Here is a 23,407-nt window from a genome sequence, read left to right as displayed (position 1 = left end):
CATAGCCATGATCAAGGCAAGACCCTATTGCCAGGTCAAGCAAAGAGGCTGAGAATTCTCTGGCACCAGCAGAAGGGGAGGAAAACCTTCCGCAGACCACACCACCAGTGTGTGGCTTCTCTGTGGGTGAAGATTTCAGCCACACCAGCACTGCTAGGAGTAGGGTAAGGGGCTTATGCCGCCTGGTTCTGCTCTCAGGGTTAACTCCTGGTGGGGCTCAGGGGACCACAGGCAGTGTCAAAGAAGGAACTGGGGTCTCAGCATTCAAGATAAGAACCTTCAAGCCTTGTACTATCTCTGCAACCCTTCACTGCATATTTGCTGATTCCTGCTGGTTGCTTCTACCCATCTGACCTCAAGAAAGCAACTTTATTTCCCTGTTTTCTCTACCTATCATCAAAAATGATGAATAAGTATCAGAGGGTTTAGGTGAGGATTAGTCAGCAGAGTTAGCACAGGGCAGCTCTTAGAACAGATATGCTTTTTACCCACTAGGATCACCATTTTCGGTTTTGTCATCTGGTGAACCAAACTCTGTAGGCAGCATGTTCTACTCTGTAACTTTGGGTTTGGGATGAAGGAAGGTCTGGCCATCTGTCACACTCCTCATGGGGTAATTTCTAACAAGTCCCCTCCATTTACACACCCCTCCTTTCCCATTCCTCTTTTCCTGCCAACTCCAGGCTTGGCAACGCTTTGGCACTTATCAAGCAGCACGGCTGTTACTTTCCCAACTCGAGTCTATTCTGGGGAGTGGCCTGACTGAGCTCTTGACAATGTCACTCATTTTTTCATATTCTGGAATTCCCCTCTCCCCGCCCCCCGCCTCTCTCCTCTCTAGTGTGGATCTCACTGTGGTGATTGCAGGTTGAATGCCATCTAAGCTGTGGGGCTTGACAGCCGTGCTTGCTACAGGCGGTCACTGCACATGCGCACTCGTGTCCTCCCTAGACTGCCCACATATCTTTGGTCAATGCTCATCTGTGGCTGTGTTCTTGTGCTCACACACATGCTCATTGCAGGACAGGGAGTCACACCCTGCCAGGGTGCTCACCTATCTTTAGTTGCAGGGTTCACTGAGGGTCACACTCACACAATTGAATTGTGATGCCCCGCATAAATGCTTTGGAGAGAGAGATTCTGTTGCAGGGTAGGAAAACCCAAAGAACCATCCCAGATTGAGCCGGATGTAGAGGTGGCACAGGGGTTGGAACTCACAGCCTCATGCTTACAAGGCAGGTATGTTTGCCACTGAACCATCTCTGGGCCCATCTTCAGAAACTTAATGAGGTCTCTGATGAACTGATAGACCGCTCGTTTGTTGTGAATTTATTTCCTTTTGATATTTATTTTTCTACATTGTTTCCCCTCTACTGGTCAGTTATTATTCTAATAGGGTAGCCTGGAATGGAACTCTAGAGTAATATAAATACATAACACCTTTCTTCTAGCTTTAGGGTTATTGATGCTCATGATAGAGTTAATGTGCACTGATTTAGTAGTTATTCCAGCTAAAAGAATACTCATTCATTTTTGAATAAAAAATTTTATTACAATTTAGGATGTGAATCACCGTTTTGGTTGTGAAAAATTGCCTTAAAATATTTGTATAATAAATATAGCATCACTTTTTCACTTCTTTCTTTAAAACGTTTGAGCAAATTAATAAAAGAGCAGATAGATACGCAAATATTCAGAGAATTTGAAAGGGAAAGTTTAGGGTCGTTTACAATCCACTTGCAGATGAAGCTATGAGACCAACAGGACAGTAATGGCCTGAACCTGCAAAACTATCAGCATCAACATTGGGATGAGGCTCAATGATACCCTTTCCAAGAGCGAGCTACTCCATTCAGTATTTGAGTTTATTGTATCCACAGGACTTTCAATGGGAGTTTGTAGCAATGAACAATCTAATTACATGATCACGACTCTATTTTTCCTTTGTTTTCTCTTCCTTATATGGGGAAAGCCTCTTGGATTTTGTCAGTCCTATAATATATGATTTTGAAGTAAAAAATAATTACACTTCATAGGTATCTTGTGTGACAACACAAAGACCTTGACATATTACCTCTTTGTTTCGTTCAATGGTAAATAGCACTGGGCATATCTGATGACTTACTGTGTTGAGTGTGAGATAATTGGTTGAGAACCTACAACTGCTTATTTAAAGGGTGGGGCCTCTTCATATAATTACAGAGCCAAAAACGACCTCAGCTTTACCATGAGAAATCTTGGGCAATGCGCCGTCTTCAGATAGTTCTGCAGCCAAATGCTTCATTACATTCTTGAATTCTCTGGAATTGTCCTGCTTTGCTTATATCATTAAGGTTTCCATCCCCATGAATGGGAACCAAGGAATGGAGGACCTCTACATTTGAAGTAGGGTCACAAGAAGTGCGACATTTTAGTCACAGTATCTGTGGTTAGTGTGTCTCTATCACAAATGTTTCAAGTTGAAATACTTCTGTAAAAGCAGCTCATTAATCCCAGAAAGCTCCATTTTCCCTATGTATGCCTCTGGGGTATAGCGTTTTATTGAGGACAGAAAAATGTTGGATGAGGAAAATTTAAAAAACAAGAATTCACACTCTCTAGACCTTGTAGGGTCCGCGGTCTGGCTCTGTGATAGCACAGTGGTAGGGAGTTTGCCTTGCACAAAGCCAGCCCTGCCAAGCCAGGTTCGATTCCTCTGCCCCTCTCAGAGAGCCTGGCAAGCTACCGAGAGTATTCAATATGCCAAACACAGTAACAAGAAGTCTCACAATGGAGACATTACTGGGCCTGCTCAAGCAAATCGATACAGAAGACCTGAATTGAATTGCTGGTGCTGACACCAATTTTCTTTTGATTCTGCATAAAGCACCTTGCACCTGAGAGCTGTTTTCTTAGAAAAGACTACATTTCTTAATCTCTAAATATGTATTATCTTCTTGAATTAGATAAGCTCTAAGCTCTAATTTTAAACAGCATTTTTTTTCAAACTTCTTTAGGGTTGGAAGCTACACCCAGCAGCAATTTTTCTCAGGGGTTCTTCCCAGCTCTGTGACTGCGTGTTGGGTGAACTGAGGTTTGCTGAGTACAAGGCAAATGTCTTAATCTCTGGTCCCTAGAAAAGGGCATTTTATTGGGGTTTTTGTGTTTGTTTGTTTTGTTTTGTGTTTGGGTGGTTTTTGTTTTTGTTTTTTGCTTTTTGAGTCATACATGATGATTTACAGCCAGTTACTCCTGGCTCTGCACTCAGGAATTACTCTTAAGGGTACTCAGGGGACCATATGGGATGTCCAGGGTCAAACCCAGGTCAACCATTTGCAAGGCAAATGTCCTACCTACTGTACTACCACTCTGACCCAGAGAGGGCATTTTAAACATCGTTAATTATGAATGTATATCCTCTGTCACAGATTTTGGTTTTGGACCACACCTTGGGGTACTCAAGGATAGTTCCTAGTAAGTTTGGGGGCCATATGGGGTACCAAGGATCAAACCTAGGTTGGCATGTGCAGAGCAAGCATTCTACTAACCTTACTATTGCTCCAGTTCCAAAGATTTATTTTTCTTTTTATACTCATTTTTTATGAAGACACCATGATTTACAAAGTTGTTCATAACAGAATTGTTCCAGGCACACAATGTTTCATCACCAGTTCCACCACCAATGTCCCCTCCCCTTCACCAGTATCTCAAGGTTTCCTGCCAATTTCCTGCAAATTTATTTCATTTATATGCTCCAACAAAATTTTTTAAAATGGCAAATGGAATTATCAGAAAATAAATAAAGGCCCTCCTGTTGATCGTCGATTTGCTCGAGCAGGCCCAGTAACGTCTCCATTGGAGACTTTGTTGTTACTGTGTTTGGCATATGGAATACTCTCGGTAGCTTACCGGGCTCTCCAAGAGGGGCAGAGGAATCGAACTCGGGTCGGCCATGTTGGCCGCTTGTAAGGCGAATGCCCTACCGCTGTGCTATCGCTCCAGAAAATAAATCAGAAAATAAATCAACAAAAGCCAATTTGTAATGATTGATTGCTATTTTATTTTAATCTACATAAATAGAGAAAATCAAATCATTTATTATAATATGGTACACTGCCTATTCTCATTTATATAAGTAAGTTTTCAACCTTCATATCTAAAATATATTGCATTAAATTTGATTTTGAGCTTGGATCTTATTGTGATAACCATATCTTCCCTGTCATAAATGAAGCTTTTTTTTAATCCCTTGGTAGGCATATAACAAATTTATTTTATATTACTTGGTCCAAAAAAATTAAAAGAACAGCAATAAGAATTATCAGAAAATAAATCAATAAAAGTTTGTGATGATTGCTATGTTTTTAGCCTTTCTTAATCTAGTAGAGGACAGTCATATGCAACAATAGTGAATGCCGTACTTCATGATCACGATCACGACCATCCTGTTGTTCGTCGATTGCCTCGAGCAGGCCCCAGTAATGTCTCCTTCGTCCTAGCCCTGAGACTTTTTAAAAAGTGCCATATTCAAGGCTCTTTCAGGGTTAGGAGAATGAGACCCATCATTGTTACTGGTATTTGGCATATTCAGTACGCCACAGGGAGTTTGCCAGACTCTGCCATGTGGGCAGGTAATTTTTGGTAACTTGGCAGGTTGCCCAAAGTAAGAGTGAGATAATAAGATGTCGCTTCTGGGAGCTGGGTTTATAGTCTCCAAGTCTTGGCCTTTGATGGGATTACATGGCGCCGGGGCCAGTTGGTGACCCCTGCCTACAGAATATGGAGGATCTGGGTGGAAGATGTTGAGCGCCGATCCGAGCAGGCTTGGAGATCTCAGCCCCGGGACCCGCATGCCTTTGTTCCTCTGCTGGTACCTTCATGAGTGTGGAGAGTGGTCTCAGCATGGTGGTGGCTGGTTCCGGAGGTCTTCAGCTGCCAGAGTCCTGGTTGGGGTGGGGAGGGAAACTCAACCCACTCCCCTCCAAGGGGCCCTGGTGAGGACAGGCAGGCGCGGGGGCAGGAGACTCTGTGCTGTTCTCTTCCGGGAGCTGGGTTTTATAAATACCATACTTAACGCCATATAATGGGAAGTTTCTCCTGTCAAAGGAACTCTTTCAATGCTTCTTGAAAAACTGGTTTTAAAGTTATAAATTCCCTAAGCTGTTGCTTTTCCATGAAGCTCTGTATTGAACCTTCAGATCTGATGATAATCTCTCCGGATAGAGTATCTTCAGTGAGGTATTAATTTCATTTAGTTTTTGTAATATAATCTTTCATATTCTTTTGGCTCATTTGATACATCTGCTGTACATCTTATAGATACATCTTATAGATTTTCCTTTGTATATTAGTTTTATTTTTTTTATCTTGCTGCTGTCAATATTCTGTCTCTATCTTTGGATTTTGTCATTTTGAGTATAACATGTCTTGGAGTTATTTTTAATTGGTTTTACTTTCTCTGGGACCTTTCAGGCCTCTTGGATCTCTGGGAAGTTCTTATTGATAATTTCTTTAACTGTTGTTTCTTAATTATATTTGCATTACTATTCTTCTGAGATTCCAATAATTCATATATTTTTCCTCTTGAACTCATCCCATAGCTCTCTGGTATGTTGCTCACTTCTTTTCAGACTTTTCCACTTTCTGCTGTTTCCTAAGTTTCCTCATCTGGCACCTGTGGTACCAGAGATCAAACGTGGGGCTTCCACATATCAGGCATGCCTCCTGGAGGTGACTTACGTGAAATGAGAAGGAGAGAGACCCAGATTTGATTTTCTTAACTAGGGTGCTGTAATCATACAAACTGTATTCTTCTGCACTTATGACGAGAAACATCCACTGCAGAACTTGAAAGCATGGGAGAAAACCCCACTGCAGGGTCCCCCTGGCCAAAAGTGAACACCGAGCATGAATCTCTCTCCATCTTCCCCCACATTGCTCTGCAGTAGCTCTTTAATTTTCAACACACCAAAGTAGAAATGAACTATGACCAAAGGTGAGAGTTGGGGGAATCAATCCATCAGGAAGGTGGGAAATGGTGGAAAGATGAGAATGCTGGCTGCTCTTCTGAGTGCAGGAGGTCCCCTCTTCAAGAGGAAGTTGTTCAACAGTCTGACATTCAGCCTAACCATAAATCTCACAGTCCATTTCCCTCTGATAGCTGTGCCAAATAATTGTTGTTTGGTATTTGTTATAGGGTACTGTTCATGGAGGAAGATGTTTAAAGACTAGGCTATGAGAATCTATTCAAATGCATTTAACTTGTTATTGGTTCCAGGAGATAGTACAGTAATTACAGCACATGTCTAGTATGCACCCAGAGGATTCAACCTCTGGTACCATATGGTCTCCCAAGAATAACCAGTGAAGCCCTGAATATCCCCAACACAGCTGGAGTGGTCTGGTGTTCCACTGCATCATAGGACCTAGTATTGATTGGCTGAGTATCATGGTAAGTGGTCCAGGCCTAGCCTCTCTCAATTAAAATTGTGATGAAACACTTAAGAAGAGCAAGACGCTGAAAATGAAGAAAGGGCCACTTTCCATTTTATCCAATGTTCTTACTTTCTTATTAAAGGCACATTTTAAAAATTCCCTTCCTACTTCTTGGCATCTATCCCCAAACACAAAAATATTAATTACAAATGACAAGCGCATAAGTATGTTCAATTGTTGCACTTAGTTCAATAGCCAAAATATGGAAACAACCCAAATGTCCAACTACAGAAGAATGGAACAAGAAGTTGTGGTGTATATATACACACAACAGAATACTATTCAGTTTTAAGAAAGAACAAAATCATGCAATTTTCAGCAACATGGATGGAACTAGAGGATATCATGAATGAGTGAAATCAATCAGAATGAAAGGGGCAAATTCAGAATGATCTCTCTCATGTGTGGGACTTAAAGATACACAACTAGGTAGAAACAAAGATCCAAAGGCAACGTAAGAGAGCAACTGACCTACACAATTGAATTGGGGGGATGAGAAGAAGGGCTGGATTCCTTGGAGGAGGGAGATGTGCTCACTGGTTATGGTTGTGGTGCTGGAATTATGTTCATGAAAAACCATTGCAAACCAAAAAAATTAAAAATATTTTTACAGAAAGAAAAGTTCCCTTTCCAGATTTCAAAACAATCCCCCAAAACACCAAACCAGAAACAAGAGTTAGAATACCTGGTTTATTGGGAAAGATTCATAATGAAAACATCAATTGCTTATTCTTCAACTTACAAAATAGTTATTTGATATATAAAATGAATTGGTTTCCATTATGAAAGTACAAATCGTAAAAAATAATAATAATAACATGTTATTATTTGCACGTTTTAACATTAGATAGTTTAAATCAGTTGACCAAAGAGACCAGGTTTTGAATTACAATGAAGTTTTTGTTTACAGTTACTTATCTATTAGAAATTGCGTCTACATGTTCAGAGCCCCGTAAAACCTGAGATGAAAATTTAAGCCATTTCTACCTGTAACGCCGTTTACATATTAACTTTATGACAGTCATAGCTCTCTGAATGCTTTGTTAAAACTCTTATGTATCAGTCCAGATAAATTAGAGTCAATCTATATTCCAGCCTGTTTACTCTGGTTGTGAGCATATAGACTCCAAATAGCACATATCTATTAATATAGAGTTTACCCTATACCCCAATCCTACAGACCACTTAAAAGAGAAAATTTCATCTTAATATGTCTTACATAAGGAGTCCTTACTATTATAATAGGCCAAAGCCATGAAAAAAAATATTTTTTATACAACATACCAAGTTAATGTGAGCTTAACAAAGAGTCACTTGTTCAAGATATTAATCGGAAAGTCTCACACATGATATGCATTCAGGAAAACTTTGCTTTATTAAATAGAAAAGGGCTTACACACATTTTTTGTATTTATTTTAGAGTATTTGGTCACTGGTCAATTTTAATCAATTTTTAGATATGTTTCCCTTAGTCCTTAACAACCCAGACCATACCATCTGGCTTAAAAAAAATAGAGTTGTGGGCACTGAAGGAAGATTTGATCAGATTATATAAATCTTTGAAACCTTCTCCTTTTTACCTTATAAAGTGGTAAGTTTGACATTCCTATTATTTTATTAAGGCAGTGTAAATGGTATGGATACAAATGAAATATTGCCAAATTACAGTTAGATAAGTCTCAATAAACTCTACAAAACAGAAAAGATGAATATGAAACTGTAATACAATTTAAAAATATTTTACCAAAATTAGTATCTAAGCACTGTCCCCAAAAAGGTTTAAAGTATGCTAGAGAAGACAGTTTCTTCCTCTGGGATGTATTTTGGCAGTAGGAACAGTCTTCAGCAACTTCCCCCTCTTAGGCAGACGTGTAGAAGTATCTGGGCTTGGCATTGCCCAGCAGGTCATCTTCATAGTTGGGGAGGCAACAGAAGAAGAAGGCGCAGCCAATCAGGATGATGGTGGCTGCCCAGCCAAAACCATAGGCCCAGTTATAGATGTAAGTGACAGCAGGATCGAGATGAAGATTGAAGGTCTGTGTGTACTTCACAGGGTAGATTACAAGGGAGATGATCTGGAAGACAGCTAGAGAGAAGGGGGGGGGAATCCCATTAAATGATTTCATACATGTATGAATAAGTAAATATACATATAGCAAAACATATTACCACTTCCACAAAATTTGTGCTATTAAATAAGTCTTAAACTCATAATGCTAGTGAAAGGGACAAGGGGTAACCTAGTAAATCGTAAGACAGAAAAAAGAAAATTATTGAATATTATGAGGATAGAACTCAAAGAAAGGACAATAATGCTTTAAGGAAAGTGTAAGGAGGTTAAAAGATATCAAGGTTTCTATACTCTTTGATATAAATTATACTTATACAGTTATTGGTAATTATTGTGTTATAATTTTAAACTACTTTAAAAATAATTTTATTAAAGCTACTCTTACTGTAGTCAAATTTTTTCACAAACAGGAATACTTTTGTAAAGTTATAATGACAACATATATACATCACACCATCTTCTGAAATTTAACTTAATATGGACTTTGCCATTTCCATAAAGACAATTTTAACTCTTTTCATATCAAAAACTTACTCTTGACCAAGAGAAACCAGCTGATTGTGCATGCTGGAAAGCATCAGGAAAAGTATATTCCTCACTATCATTTTTCTTTCATCTTAATTTTTCCTACTATCTTCACAAATTTATACTAAAGTCACTTTCTTTTTTAAATTTTTTTAATTACTATAAAAGATGTAGATGTTCCTAATTGAGAAATTAGAGTTACAAGTCAAACAGAAGGCTGGGTATCTGTTGATAGTCAAATTAAAAATAATTTCTTTACAACAATAATTCCTGAAACCTGGTCAGCTCAAAATGGCTATTACTAGAATTGAATGTACTAGTATTAAGATAAACATGCTTCACTAGGATTGCTTTTTATTATGGTCAATATAAACAACTTAGTATTAAGCATCTTAATCTATGTATACAATTGATGGCATTAAGTATATGCACAGCGTTGTGCAATTATCAACTTCACCTATTCCTAAAGCTTTTTTAATATCCCCACTGTTAATTCTGGGCATTCAAACATAAATCTCCCTTACCTCTCTCTAGTAAGCTAGTCAGTCCAGTAAGCTAGTCAGTCCCTAGTAGCCTGAGTTTCCTTCATATTCCTATGAATTTACTTAGTCCAGGTACTTTATATCATGTACTATCTGTTCTTTTGCATATATCTCAATATAATATTTTCCTAATCCTTACAAGTTTGAGAATATATCGAACCTTATTTCTTTTTATGGCTGAACAATATTCCACTATAGATATGCACTACAGTTTATCCTTTTTCTGTTGGTGAACACTTTGGTTGTTCATCAGAAATGTCTGTTCAAATCCCTCCTCTCAATTATTTTTATACTATAACTCAATGTAGAATTACTGACTTTGGCATTTACTGGGAATGTCTCACAAATGTTAATGTCTTTCCGTGTTTTTCTAATGGTGATTTAAACCAGCATCCATCCTTCTGTATAAAACATAATAAAGGACGTCATACATATGTGTTTATTTCATAGGATCTTATGAATTTGAACTATAAAATGTCAAAAAGTAAGATGGGATTCAACAAGCTTCGGCATATATTTGTGACACCAAGCCACTTCTGATTTTTAAATATCCTTAGGGCACACTTTGAAATGAAAGGAACACTGGAGGAAACCTTACCTTTAATCAAGAGATATGTTTACATATTCAGGATAGGGATAGGCCAGCACTGGCTACTCTTCCTTCCTCTCCTTTAGGGCCTCTCACCTCTTCTCTTCCCTGCCCTCAATTCTGCAAGCCCCCTTCCTGAGGCCAGGAAGTGCAAGTGGTCTTCTTCATGCTCACACTGAATTACAGAGCCCCTCAACTCACAAGATCACTGGTCTTTCCTCCAAATCAGTCTCAGTTCCATAATCTTTGAATTTGGTAGCTTAAGGAAAGATCTGTGGGCTCACTCTGCCCCATTGGCACTTGTCTCTTTCTCCTCCTCACCAAAACCCAGTTGGTTCCAAAATCCTCTTCTGCGGCCATGCCCTGATCCTTTCACCAACTTCCCTTATGCCAGGTATCTGCTAAAGATTTCAAGAATTCTTGTACTAGATGCCTTGTTCTTCTATTTCACTAATACATGTTCACTTGGATCCCCATCTACTTTACAACTAAATGCCCTGTCCCCCAACATAGGTTCAGTGATGCTTTGAGATATTTTCTGATTTGGGCACTCTAGAGATGCCTGCCTCACACTGCAGAAAATCCTTTCATGACCCAAAGATATAAGATCACATAAAACTGCTTCAATAAGTCTTCACTGCATGTGGTACTCCCAGGAGGCCTGCATGAATCATGAGGGACTATAATCGACACACTTCTGGGGCAGACAGCCCTGGGTCTCAGTATGGGGATTGAATTTGACCTGAAGTCACCAGACAGAGGGCAACATGCAGAGTTCTACTCTGTACTGGAAGGAGAGGCCCACATTCCTTGCAAAGGCCCAGAAGGCAATGGACAGTGGAGCCAGAGCTTACAGCACATCTCAGTAATTTTTGCCCTTGAGGGTTACACTTTCTGAGAACAGGAACTGTGATCATCAGCGATCTTCTTGGTTACTCAGTTGAAATCCACTAGAGGAAATGAATAAAGGTATCAGTAGGCAGTCTTACCAGCCAGGGCCAGGAGGCCTCCAATCACTCTCAGGAAGACAAGCATTTGGGGTCCACATAGGGCAAAGAAGGAGAGGATGAAGCAGATGACCAGGATGATAAAGCCGCAGAAGAGCATGGCAGCTGCTGCCCTTCCCCATGCTGTAAAGAAAAAGAAAGAAAGAACAGTCATTAGGGAGAGGGACATGTCCAACACATCAGTGGGATTTTCATTTCCCTCTCATTCTATGTGGATGGAAGGGCAGATCATCACTGGACAATGCCAGAGCATCTCCATAGAAAGTGCATAGGAAGGGCTGGTGGAACAACGGAGGAATGCAGCCTCCCCTCAGTTTGGAGGTGACGTTCTAGCTCAGAAATGAAAGTTAAACTTTATGAATGCACTCAAAAGTTTTATCCAAGTCCTGACACAATCATAAATCAACATAAATTAAAATCTCCTTAGGAAAATGTCAAGTACTTCTAGAATAGTTTCACATCCTTTTTCTAATCATGGCCCCCTTCCAACCTTGTTCCCTTCCTGTGACCTGCGCTGTCCTTCTGCTTGCCCCCAGACTCTGCTGTGTGCCCCCATTTATACAAGTTTCAGCTGTGGTTCCCGTGGAATATCCCTGTGGCCTATGGCGCCCAGTTGATAAATGCTTCTTAAGAAGATTATTACTCTGTACTGTCTGGTCCTCTGTGCAAAAAGAATCATTGAAAACACAGACTAGGGGGGCTGGAGAGCTAAAAAGTGGGCAGGTCACTTGCATGTAGCTGATCCTGTTTGAATTCTCAGCATGCAAACCTATCTGAATCTAGACATGAGTCTTTTTTTTTTTATTTTTGGGTCACACCCGGTGATGCTCAGGGGCTACTCCTGCCTCTGCACTCAGGATTACTCCTGGCAGTGCTGGGGAGACCATATGGGATGCTGGAATCAAACCCAGGTTGACCACGTGCAAGGCAAACGCCCTACCCTCTGTGCTATCTCTCCAGCCCCAAGACATGAGTCTTTTTTCCCCCAGATTTGATCAACATATCTTTAAATATACCATTTCAAAGTATATCGTTTTGGGGTGTCCACAAAGGTGGAGAGACACAACATATACAATTCCAAAACTGCCATCATCCCAAACAGAATGACCTGAAAAGGGCCAGAATAAAATTTGAGGAAAAACAAAAGCAAAGAAACTGTGTTCCACTCGATGATAATGTACTTTGATTCATGAATGGGATCAAAACAACGCAAACAATAGTTTCAATGGTCAGTGTTTTTAAACTGTGTCCATATCTTGTGTCCTTCTTGACAAAATGGCCTGTTGTGGATCTTATATGCAAAAGCAATCCCATGCTCTGTGCCTCTGAGGGCTGTCTTCTTTCATTTAGTCCTCTTGGAAGCTTCATCGATGCTGCAGTGAGTCTGTACTTCATTCCTTCTTCGTGCCTGGAAATGTCTGGTGCGTGGATAGTCTATCTTGTTTCCCCTTTCATTTCTTCATTCATTCCCGAGGACCAGCCCTCCTAACTTAAAGTCACATGACCTCTGCCCTGGTTCCACTGCCTCTCTGATAAATGGAGCCTCACTTAACTTCTGGCATTTATTTGACAGGTCAAAGTCAAAGAAGGAAGGTGGGGAAGAGACTTTGATGCCAACTGCACCTCACTCATCCACTTCCGCTGCCACCAACTGGCTGCCAGTGAGTCCTCCTGTTACCCACGGTTCAGCAGGACTTACTTCAGGAGCACTGGCAAGGTAAGAGCTTTTGCTTCTTGCTTGAGTCCTGCAGCTCTGCATTCTCCAGTCCTCGGGGTGCCAAAAACCCGTTCTGGAAGCTTCTGACTTGCTCTAGTATCTCCAGGAGGCTGTGTTGCCTCCTTGATGCCTGTGCCACAGTTTCTCTGTATCCACATAAACTGTTACAATCCCAAATCCCTCTGTTTGCTTCTCAAGGTTCCTTGCCTGCTTAAAGGTTTCCTTTGAAATTCATGAATGATTGGGGCACCTGGGCTCATTTTAACCTACGTCACAGAAATCCCACCTCTCCCCACAAATTACCCCTTTAGAGACGAGCTTGCGAGGGCACTAGAAGATCACACTTTCTATTTATAAGTTTCTCTTTTCTCCAAAGTTGATGGCTCTCCCTGTCAGATCCATGGAAAACTTACATATCAGGTACACGGAAAACTCTAGGTACAGGAACTGTTTTATATTAAAATAGAAATAAGAGCAAGTACAAGGGTGTGGCGCTTGCCTTGCATGAGGCCAAGACCAATCTGATCCTTGGCACTGTATATGGTCCCCAAAGTACCACTGGTATGGCCCCTGAAATAAATAAATAGAGCGAGAGTGATAGCACAGCGGGTAGGGCGTTCGCCTTACAAGCGGCCAACATGGCCAACCCGAGTTCGATTCCTCCACCCCTCTCGGAGAGCCCGGCAAGCTACCGAGAGTATTCGATATGCCAGACACAGTAACAACAAAGTCTCCAATGGAGACGTTACTGGGCCCGCTCGAGCAAATCGACGATCAACGGGAGGGCCTTTACCTTTACCTTACCCTAAAGAAAAAAATAAGCCAAAATGTGAAGTGTGTAAGACTCTTTTCTAAGTTTTGTCTTAACATCAGGTAAAATTCAAAAATTTAGGGAAGACATTTTAGAAAGAATACGAGATCAGACCATCTTGAATGAAGCTGAGTCCGTAGATCACTGAGTCAGAACCGTCCGAAGTGCTGAGTCAAATGATAAACGGCTGGGCCAGGATGTGGCTGAGTGGGCCAGCACTGGTCCTGCATGCATGAGGCCCAGGTTTGCTTCCCAACACCCAGAGTCCCCAGACCACCACCACGAGCAATCCTCCAGCCAAAACTAGCCCAGGAGCACAGCAGGTGTGACCCCAAAGCAAGAAAAATAAATACAGAGAGTTGGGTGCCTCTCTTCAGACCCACAAATCTGAGTTTAAGAGTAGCTGCATTTTACTGGTATTTCTTCCACATACCCTAAAGGTGAATACAAGCTATGAAACATGCTAAATCTCCTTATAAAAACAGGTGCAGCACTTCCAGCGTGTGACCCAGGGGCAATGTTAAATCTCATCATTATTGTTTTTACAGCTACTGCCAATCATTCCATTACAGTTAAATACAAACATTCCATTCAATTAAATCCTACCATTAAATTCAAATCAGCAGAAACAGTGTTACCTCTAAAGCTGAGTGCACATATCGGAAACTATAATAAAAGGCAATATACCGGTACAAGCATGGAGACACAAAAAAAGGAAAACTGCGCATCAGGATGTGAGTTTTCAATAAAAACATAAACCCTGCTTAAAGGAGCATCTTTCAGCAACCAAACTTGGACAATCACAGATGGAGGTTTTTAAAGCACAGCTGAAGAATGGAGGGTGTTGCTCTACGAAGGAATAAGTTATGTTTCCTACTCACTTGAGGAAGAATAACTCAAACAGCATAACTCCGAATACTTTCCCAGTATTCACACTGAGGGGTAAATAGACTTGGTTTCTAATACGTGGAAGGAATTAAATAAAATGGTAAGGCAATTCACCTAATCTAATGGAAAGAGGTGCACATGAATATAAACATACACTTTAAAAAGCTGAAGTCAATTCTATTCATGCCCTGTGCGTTTAAAATGCTGAGTCCCTCAAACAGCAAAGTGGAGAATTGAGACATTGTGTCTTGAAAAAGGCTGCCTTGAAAGAACATGTCAAACTTGATTCTTCAGTGTAGAAACGCCCGCCCTGAGTCACTCAAGGCAGAAACCCTGGCGGCATTTTAAATTTTTTGAGAAAGGATGACAGGTAAGGCCATCTGCTTGCTCATGTCAATGACTATTTTGTTCTCAAATGATGACAGAGCCCCTGTGTGTTGGGACTGGGTCCTCCTAGCCCAATAATCTATCCCAGAGGGGCAAGATCACATTTTGAAAAGTTCAGTATCCAAAATACTTTCAATCTCACTTGGTTACTCAGAATGAGCTTCCTATTGACAAATTTACTCACATGCTTTTAAGAGCTCGTTTGATCTTTCAACTCTGCTGTGGTCTAAATGATAACATATTTACAAATCTCAATGGAAAATAGCAAATTTTCAAACTTGTTCTCAAGCCACTTATTCCTAATATGCCAGGTGGGCCTCTGTTCTTTAAAGGGAGATAGTTCTGAGAACAAACATATCTTACATTGTTATTTGTGATTGCATTGCGATGCCTTTTGTAGGAGTGGTGTGTGAGTGTGTGGTTGTGTGTGTGTGTGTGTGTGAGTGTGTGTGTGTGTGTGTAGGAAGAGCATAAAGAATTCTCAGTCGATGATTGTTCTCTGAAGTGCCCACAAAAACATGCCATACACCAAGTAAACAGATGCTGTTTCGGGTTGGCAATGTTTTTGTTCTTCTATGTCATGTCCTTAAATGACAATCCTGTTGGCATTTTATATACATAATCTATGATGCTCTAAATTTATTTTCAAAGTGCCACTCAAAGAAATCCATATTATTAAAGAACAAGCAGCATTACAAATCTCCTTTTAAAAAAATTCACTAAAAATCCAGTTAGAGGAAATATGACTTCACAAATCTTGCAATCCCAAGCAAAGAGTCAGCATTAAATCAACAACATACAAACCAGACAGGGGTCCCTACTGAAATCTTTCAGTGCTTTACAGTTTTCTGCACAAGAATACGGTCTCCTCCACAGCCCTCCACCACCTGCAGCCCTCCACCAGCTCCGTGGGTGAGATGAGAACACAATAGAACAAGGAAAACATGGCAGGGAAAAGATCAGCAAGATCAACTGATAAAGAGCAAAAGAGTAAAAGCAAATAAATCCCTTGATTGTCCAGCTTAGAATTCATAAATCAAACTAAGGGTTGTGAAAACAATAACAACAATGAAAACTTTTTAAGATAAGGAATGCAGTGCTAATATTTAAAAACAAATATTCTGGTAGACTGTTTTTAAAGAAGTATTTTTTCAAAGTCAGTCATTTCTAAATGGATTTTCTGCATTCCTGTATAGTTTTACACAGGGACACCAAACAAACACTGATCATAGCAGTCTATGGCCAATTTCACCTAAAGTGTTATCCCTGCAGAGAGCAACCCGTCACCCAATAAAGCCACCATCCTCTCCAATCAGCAATATTGGAATGAACTATAGAAAACCCCAGGTCAAGGCAATTTCATATGTACCCACGTCTAACTCCAACCCCAAAGCCATTCAGGGCTCTCTGCCCTCTGGAGAGGCTCTCGTTGTCCCTGGAATGTGTTTCTCTCTTTCCTTCCTCATCACCTCGGAGTAAAACGATTTGATTTCGCTATTCATTTCCTCCTGGAATTCTTTTCTGCAAAGGTAATGGCTGGTGCTGAAAAGAACCTCAGGTAGAAATTAGGACTGATTTTTTTTTTCCTGCAAAGAGTAATTTCTCACTGCAACCTCAGTTCCACAGCTTCCCTGGGGTGGCAGAGATCATCTCCCTTGCTGGGGAGGACAAGCGTGACTCAGATGCAGTGGAGCTAGTGAGAGAAGGTCCGTACCTTGCAGGCACTCAAGGACTTTCATCAGTCCTTCAACTTCCCTAAGTGACTGACATGGATAGAAAAGAAAGTGGGAGAGTAGGATCCTCTGAGGCTGCACCTCTCTTCTCCCTGCTCCCAAAAGTCACCTGCACCACCCTGAAGCTTGCCAGCCCTTCTGATCTTTTGGAGTGTGAGAGGGAAAACCAGCCTACATGGGAAGATGTGAAGGCAGAAAATTGCACCTTAAACCGAGATAAGATAACCAGCAGTGAGCTGAGAATTTTCAGATCTTTGAAAGTCTGTCTGATGGGAAAAGGATGCAAACTAGAAGTCACTGAGAAGCAAGCGGCAGTTGGTATAAGGGAAATACTTTTAAACCAACAGTCTAGGAAACGGAATGAAGGTGCAGTACAAAGAATGAGCCCCAGATTAGTCGTGGGTGTTGGAAAAGGTGCGTTTTCATTCTCTCCTAGGTTGGCAGCCTAGGAGTTTCATCCTGTTCAAACAAGTTAGGTCACTTTAAAAAAATAATAAGTTAGGTCACTAAAAGGGATTAAGCCTCTCAGGTTATTACTGCTAAGTGCAGCAAGTAGAGCAAACTGCACTAGATTATTGGCTTTTATAGTTTCTGATTTTATAAATAAGTGTAATATATTTCAACTATAAACTTCAGGGGTCAGGGATGTAGTTCAGTGGCACAAAACATGACTCCATCTATGATGTCTTGAATTTGATCTCCAGCACCAACTCTCCCCCCACCCCCCACAAGAGTTCGGAATAAGTCAAGAAAATCAATTGAGAGTGGCCAACTTTTTAATTTTGCTATGTAGGGAAGTGAACAAAAGTCTAAAGGGTATCTATTCAAGCTTAATGTCATAGCATAATAATATTTAAATACCTTATTCCATGAGTGCTACATAAACATGATTTCAGAATGAATTTCTTTAGCTTAATGTAAACCCATTAATTTTGGAGTTATTATTTTTTTCTGTACATATAAGAATTGTGGGGCTAACTGACCTAAAAACATTATGTGATACTCTAATTCTTTGACCTACCAAAGGTTGATTTAGTGTAAAAAAAATTCAGAAAGTTCTTAAAGGGTCTCCTTGGCGAAAGAAAGAAAGAAAGAAGGAAAGAAAGAAAGAAAGAAAGAAAGAAAGAAGGAAGGAAGGAAGGAAGGAAGGAAGAAGGGAACGAAGGAAGGAAGGAAGGAAGGAAGGAAGAAAGAAAGAAAGAAAGAAAGAAAGAAAGAAAGAAAGAAAGAAAGGAAGGAAGGAAGGAAGGAAGGAAATGTGGCTCAGCACTTCTGGGTTCAAGTTCAGGGAAGTCATAGAGATGCTCCACTTTCTTTATGAGCTCACAAACCTGTCTCCATCCTACTCCACCCAAATAAGTTGGGACTTGCTTAGGATTTGAAATCTATATGGCGGATCCTCCCAATACAGTTTTCCTCAAAACTAGAAAAGAAGCTGCTGGTAGTGGGAAAGCAGTATGTTTGAATCTGCATTAAAATTTGCATTTTATTATTATATGAAATTTGAATGAGTTATGCTCAGGCATCATTCCTGGCAACGCTCAGAGGGCCATGTGGATGCTGGGAGTTCTTTTTTAAATGAATTTTATGATTAAAAAAAACTCTTCATTTTAACAGCTACAGTGGTGCATCATTTATTTTCTACTATGTATTGGTGATTTTAATGGTTTAAGTAAGTTAATAAAGTACCCAAACACTGTCCTCACGTTGTTCATCAATTTGCTCGACTGGGCCCAGTAACATCTCCATTTTGAGATTTCTTGTCACTGTGTTTGGCATATACGTCACAGGTAGCTTGTCAGGCTTTGCCATACTCTCGGTAGCTCGCGGGGCCCACTTAGAGAAATTATTTTAATGAGAGCCAGTAACCTTACTGCTTATTTCACAAGATGTTTGTCTGTACATAAGAGTGTATATAAGGTTCTTATTCCATTTAAGCAAAGGTAAACCTCATATAAACAAATGAAAATCTCAAGAGCTCACAATGCCTAAATTGTCAACCCACAGAGTGTATCCACAACTTCCACACTTGAGAGCAAAACTAAGCCACAATGCATGACAGGGGACAAGTGCGAGTGTGACAAATGCAGCTTCTTGACAACAAAGTGAGAATAGGGTCTCTGATGACTTTGTATTTCTTGTCTTTTTCCCATGACCCCTCCTGACAGTGGACCTTGGATGCAAAATCTATGTCCCACCCTTTACTGCCACTAGATCTTTGCAAAGGTCAGAAGAATAAAGACTTTGGGACATGAAGGCCACCACCCATATATGAAAATCAAGTTTGGCCACATCAATAAGATAGTACTAGATTTTCTAAGACTCACTTGGAAAAGTGAACTTTTCCAAAAAGCAACCTTGAGGTCAAATTAAAGCAGTCAGCATTTTCCTTATTTAAAAGATATTAATGCTTTTATGGAAGGGAGGGAGACGGTTCACCCTTATTTAAAAGATATTAATGCTTTTATGGAAGGGAGGGAGGGCTGGGGTACAGCTTGGCATGTAAGATTCCCCAGGTTCAATCCCTGCCATCAGAGTCCCCTGAGAATCCATGGTGTGGTGACAAAAATAAATAAATAAACTCTTTTGATTTGTATCTAATTTTTTAAATGACCCTATGAATCCAAGCGTGCCTCCTCCCTTCCAAATACAAAGCACTATCAGTCTGAGCTTGCAAGAGCCACACCCTGAGAAGGTGAGCTCACCCACAAGTCAGGAAGAACCACTGTGTTGTGCCTGTTTCCCAAGAGAGCAGGGGAGAAGGCCTGTGCCTGGCAGGCCCCATCACGTCCCAGGAAGAGTGCAGATGTGGCTTACTGGCACCCTCACCCCAGAGCACAGGCCAACACTCACACTTTCCATGTAAGGAGTTGCTGAGTGTTAGTTAGGTGGGTCTGTCTGAGTCTGTAGGGAGGTCGGATCATTCAAGTCTGTTTTAAAAACATAGCTGTTCAAGCAGATTTGCTAAGTTCAGTACAACTTCAAGTGAATTTTAGCTAGAAACCGTTCTTTCAAAGAAATGGCATCCCTTAAAAACAAACACACAAAAAAATACACAAAAAACTAGAAGATCTGGAATTAAATTGGCAAGTGACTATTATTTGAAGGAGAGGAAAACCACACACTTGAAAGGAGATAGAAAACCCATACACATTTTATTACATGCTGCTGAGAACTATACCTCCTTTGGGGTGAAAGTTCAGGATGGAACATCCAAACAATTCCAAAGCAGATAAGAAAAAGCATCAAGACCCCCAACATATGTCCCCAGAGACACAAAGAATCAGGGAGGCTGGGTTACTTGTGGGGAAAGAAAGAAGTCAGGGGTGTAGGCAGGGATTGAAGAAAGGCAGGTAGCCTTCTTTCTTTTTTAAAATGCATAAACTCATTTGGTAAAGCTTCATTCAGTAATATTTGTCATTCACAGATTCAGATCATGTTTAGACTTAAGTGGTCCCATGCCTCTCTCCATTTCGCTAATCATAATAGACACCCAATTTCTTCACACCTACCCCAATGAGGTGGGTAGATTTATAAATCACACGATGAGGTATTCTCTATGCTGAAAAATGATGGCAACAAAAACTCCAGCTGCAATGTATTAAATTTGTCAAGCCTGCTTCATTTCACTGATGTAGACTATATATATGCCTGCTTTTGTAGTTTCAAATAAGATTAAAACATATATGCTTTCTAAGCGCACAGAAATCAAAAAAGACACTCAAAAAAATAAAAAGCTAACGAGAATTCTTTGGACATCTAATATACTCCAGAATTGAAATCATAATTGCTAAAACTTTGGTTGAAAGGGCCCTTTTCCTGGAAGATTTGCTTTCACTTAGTTAAAGGTGAAGGATTACAGTGCAAATTAGAATTCGATCAATTTTAAGACATTTGAATCACAGGCCCTCCCGTTGAATCACAGGTAGAGCCAGAAGAGGAAGTGAATGGGAAGAAATTTCTCTAGACTTTCAAGACATCATACTTTTTTTTTATAATTGTGGGTCCAAACCTTATCAGTGACTGAGATCACCTTTGCCCGCAACTGATCAGCTCTACAAACACACAAACATACAAAGGACTAGTCTTCCCATTTGGAGCTTGGGCTGAGCCGCTCCCGTCGCTTCTGCTTTAGCCATTCAGATCTGATCTATAAATTGAAATAAGATCTATATTTTTCCCCCTCCCAAAATAAAATCTAAATAGATTTTTCTTTTCATCGCCCATTTCCCCCGGGATCATTGATTTTGACAACGGACGCTGGACCAAGGATCCAATGCTCCCAGGACGCTGGTGCAAGACAGGCCCGGCGCAGGCCGGCGGACTTCGGCGTCTAGCGGGTGGGCTGACAACTAACTCACCGTAGTCCATGAGGCTCTCGCAACCATCTTCCCGCGACCCGGCGCCGCCGCCCTCGTGGTCGCATCGCCACCAGAGCGAGGACGTCTGGATGTGGTTGCTAGATTGCAGCCAGCCGCGGCCGGCCAGGGCCACGATATCGAAGGCGATTGCGCTGAGCAGCAGCAGAGGCAGGATCCACCGGCAGCGCTCGCAGGCCAGGCCGCAGCGCAGCATCTCGACGGCGGCGCGGGGTGCGGGAGGAGCGCGCAGGGTACGGGAGAAGCGCGCGGGGTGCGGGAGGAGCGCGCGCGGGGTACAGATGCGGGCACAGAGTGTTCCGCGAGCGCGGGCAGCGCCACAAAAGGGAAGAGGCCCGGGGGGAGGCGGCTCCCGGCGGGGACGCGTCGTGGGGGCCGGGCGCCGGGGGCCCCTCCTCGATTCCCGTGAGTCACCCGGGCACCGCCCCGACCTGCAGGGCCGGGCTGGGGTGCGCGGGGTGGAGAGGCGGGGCCGGGCTCCGGTTACGCCCGGTGTAGGCTAGTTTAACCCGCGGCCCAGCCCGATTGCTCCGGGAGTGGCCGGAGCAGATGCGGGGACCCCCCGAAGGTAGCCGGCCGCGCGCGCGCGCACCTTTGCGCTCCCCCCACGCCGCTGCCCTCCTTCAGCACCCAAGGACGGTTTCTGATGATTCAACGTTGCACTGTGTCATCCGAGCCACTCCACGTCAATACTCAACAAGACCCCCCACCTCCAACCCCCGTTGTCGGAGGAAGGTCCCCTCTGCAACCGAAGAGACCCCCTCCGTGTCTAGCGGGTTGAAACCGGCGTTGCAGATTGCCCTGGGGGCCACGCTGTGCTGGCGCGCTCCAGGGGAGTGGACCCAAAAGCAGGTTCTGCTCGTCCTCCTACGCGCCACCTTTGCACTTTGCACAGCGACACTATCTATCTATAGGCCCGCCGTTCCCTCTCGGTGGCGATTAGACGGCAGGTTTTATTAATCTCTGGGGTCCGGGCAATCTGCTCGGGTCTGAGCGCCGAGAGTGTTTTCTGGATAAGCACAGGGCGCTCGCTCGCTTCTGTCTTGGAAAAGGCCTAATTTCCCCCACGTTGCAGCGCATGCAGTCCGCGGTGGGCTGTCCCCTTTCCGGTCATCGGCTTAAATCTGCTTTTTCTTTTTCTTTTTCAGGGACTGTTTTGAGTTTTCTCCCAATAAAATGTACGTGTCAGCAGTAAAGCAGTACCAAAAATTCCACCCCTAGCCCTGCCCTTACATCTGTCGCCAAGCGTGATTCCTCAGGTGTGGTCGCAAGGGTGGGACGGGACAGGGGAGTGGCCTAAGGAGGAGAAACGAGTTTTCTCTCAGCACCAGGTACTTCGGTGGCCTCGGGCAAATCAGGGAAAAACTGGCGACGAAGGTCCTATTTTACTTTGTATATCCCAACATTTCTCCGGAATCACTTACTTGTTCTAGTAATTTAGTGTAAGTGGAGATACTTCACAATGTTAACATGGAATCCTTTCTACTTGATAGAAGCAAAACGTTTGGCTTTTATGCAGAGTCCCCTGGTATTTTTTTTTTTTATTAGTGAAGCACCATGAGGTACAGTTGTAGATTTACAAATCTTTGTGACTGAGTTTCGGTAATACAATGATCAAATACCCATCCCTCCACCAGTGCCCATTTCCCCCCACCCCCCCTCCTACCCTGCCTCTGTGGCAGGGCATTCCTCTTTGTTCTCTCTCTCCTTTTGGGTGTTGTGGTCTGCAAAAGAGGCATTGAGTGGCAAACATGTTCAGTCCATACTCTACTTTCAACATGCATTTCCCCTCCTGGGAGGATCCTCCAAACACCTTTCATTTGGTGTTCCCTTCTCTATCTGAACTGCCCTTTCCCCTAGAATATTCCCCTGGTAATTTTTAAGAATGGATATAAATGTTAAGAAAGTGTCTAAATCACATTGAAAAAAAAATCTCTTCAGCTTCCTTCCGCAAGCTCATTGTACATAGTTTGTTTCACTGTCCAAGAATCTCACTGTGTTCTATGGAGAGTTGGCTGCACAGAGTGTGAACTGTGTGAAGAAAATATGCTGGCAGGGTTTTCAAAAGTAGTGAAAATATTTAATTAGCTGTGAATAAGATATTTATAAGAAAAAGGCAGATCCTTACCACACAGCAGCTATTAATAGGAGCTGAGTGGAAGTTTTTGTTGGTGTCTTGATAGCTGAAGAACTTTGGGGGTAAGATATTAATCTTTTTTCTTGTTCTAGTTGAACTGAGGAATGGTTCTGAGGTATAATCAAGGGAAGTAGCTCCTTAGAATTT

General features: G+C 41.9%; 1 protein-coding gene across 1 annotated transcript; it reads right to left on the bottom strand.

Annotated features, from left to right (window-relative positions):
• Nucleotides 1-7,145: 7,145 nt before the first annotated feature.
• PERP (p53 apoptosis effector related to PMP22) lies at nt 7,146-21,441 on the bottom strand. The gene is made up of 3 exons (XM_056126187.1): nt 21,106-21,441; nt 11,191-11,331; nt 7,146-8,560 (listed from the first exon to the last, which is right to left on the bottom strand). The coding sequence occupies exons 1-3, from the start codon at nt 21,317-21,319 to the stop codon at nt 8,334-8,336; spliced, it is 582 nt and encodes a 193-aa protein (XP_055982162.1). The 5' UTR covers nt 21,320-21,441; the 3' UTR covers nt 7,146-8,333.
• Between the last annotated feature and the right edge of the window lie 1,966 nt (nt 21,442-23,407).

This window comes from Sorex fumeus, unplaced genomic scaffold, assembly GCF_029834395.1.
Source record: "Sorex fumeus unplaced genomic scaffold, SorFum_2.1 ptg000061l, whole genome shotgun sequence".
NCBI classification, from domain to species: domain Eukaryota; kingdom Metazoa; phylum Chordata; class Mammalia; order Eulipotyphla; family Soricidae; genus Sorex; species Sorex fumeus.
The sequence above is the reverse complement of the archived record's forward strand: the minus strand, read 5'-3'. Positions and strand labels throughout refer to the sequence as shown.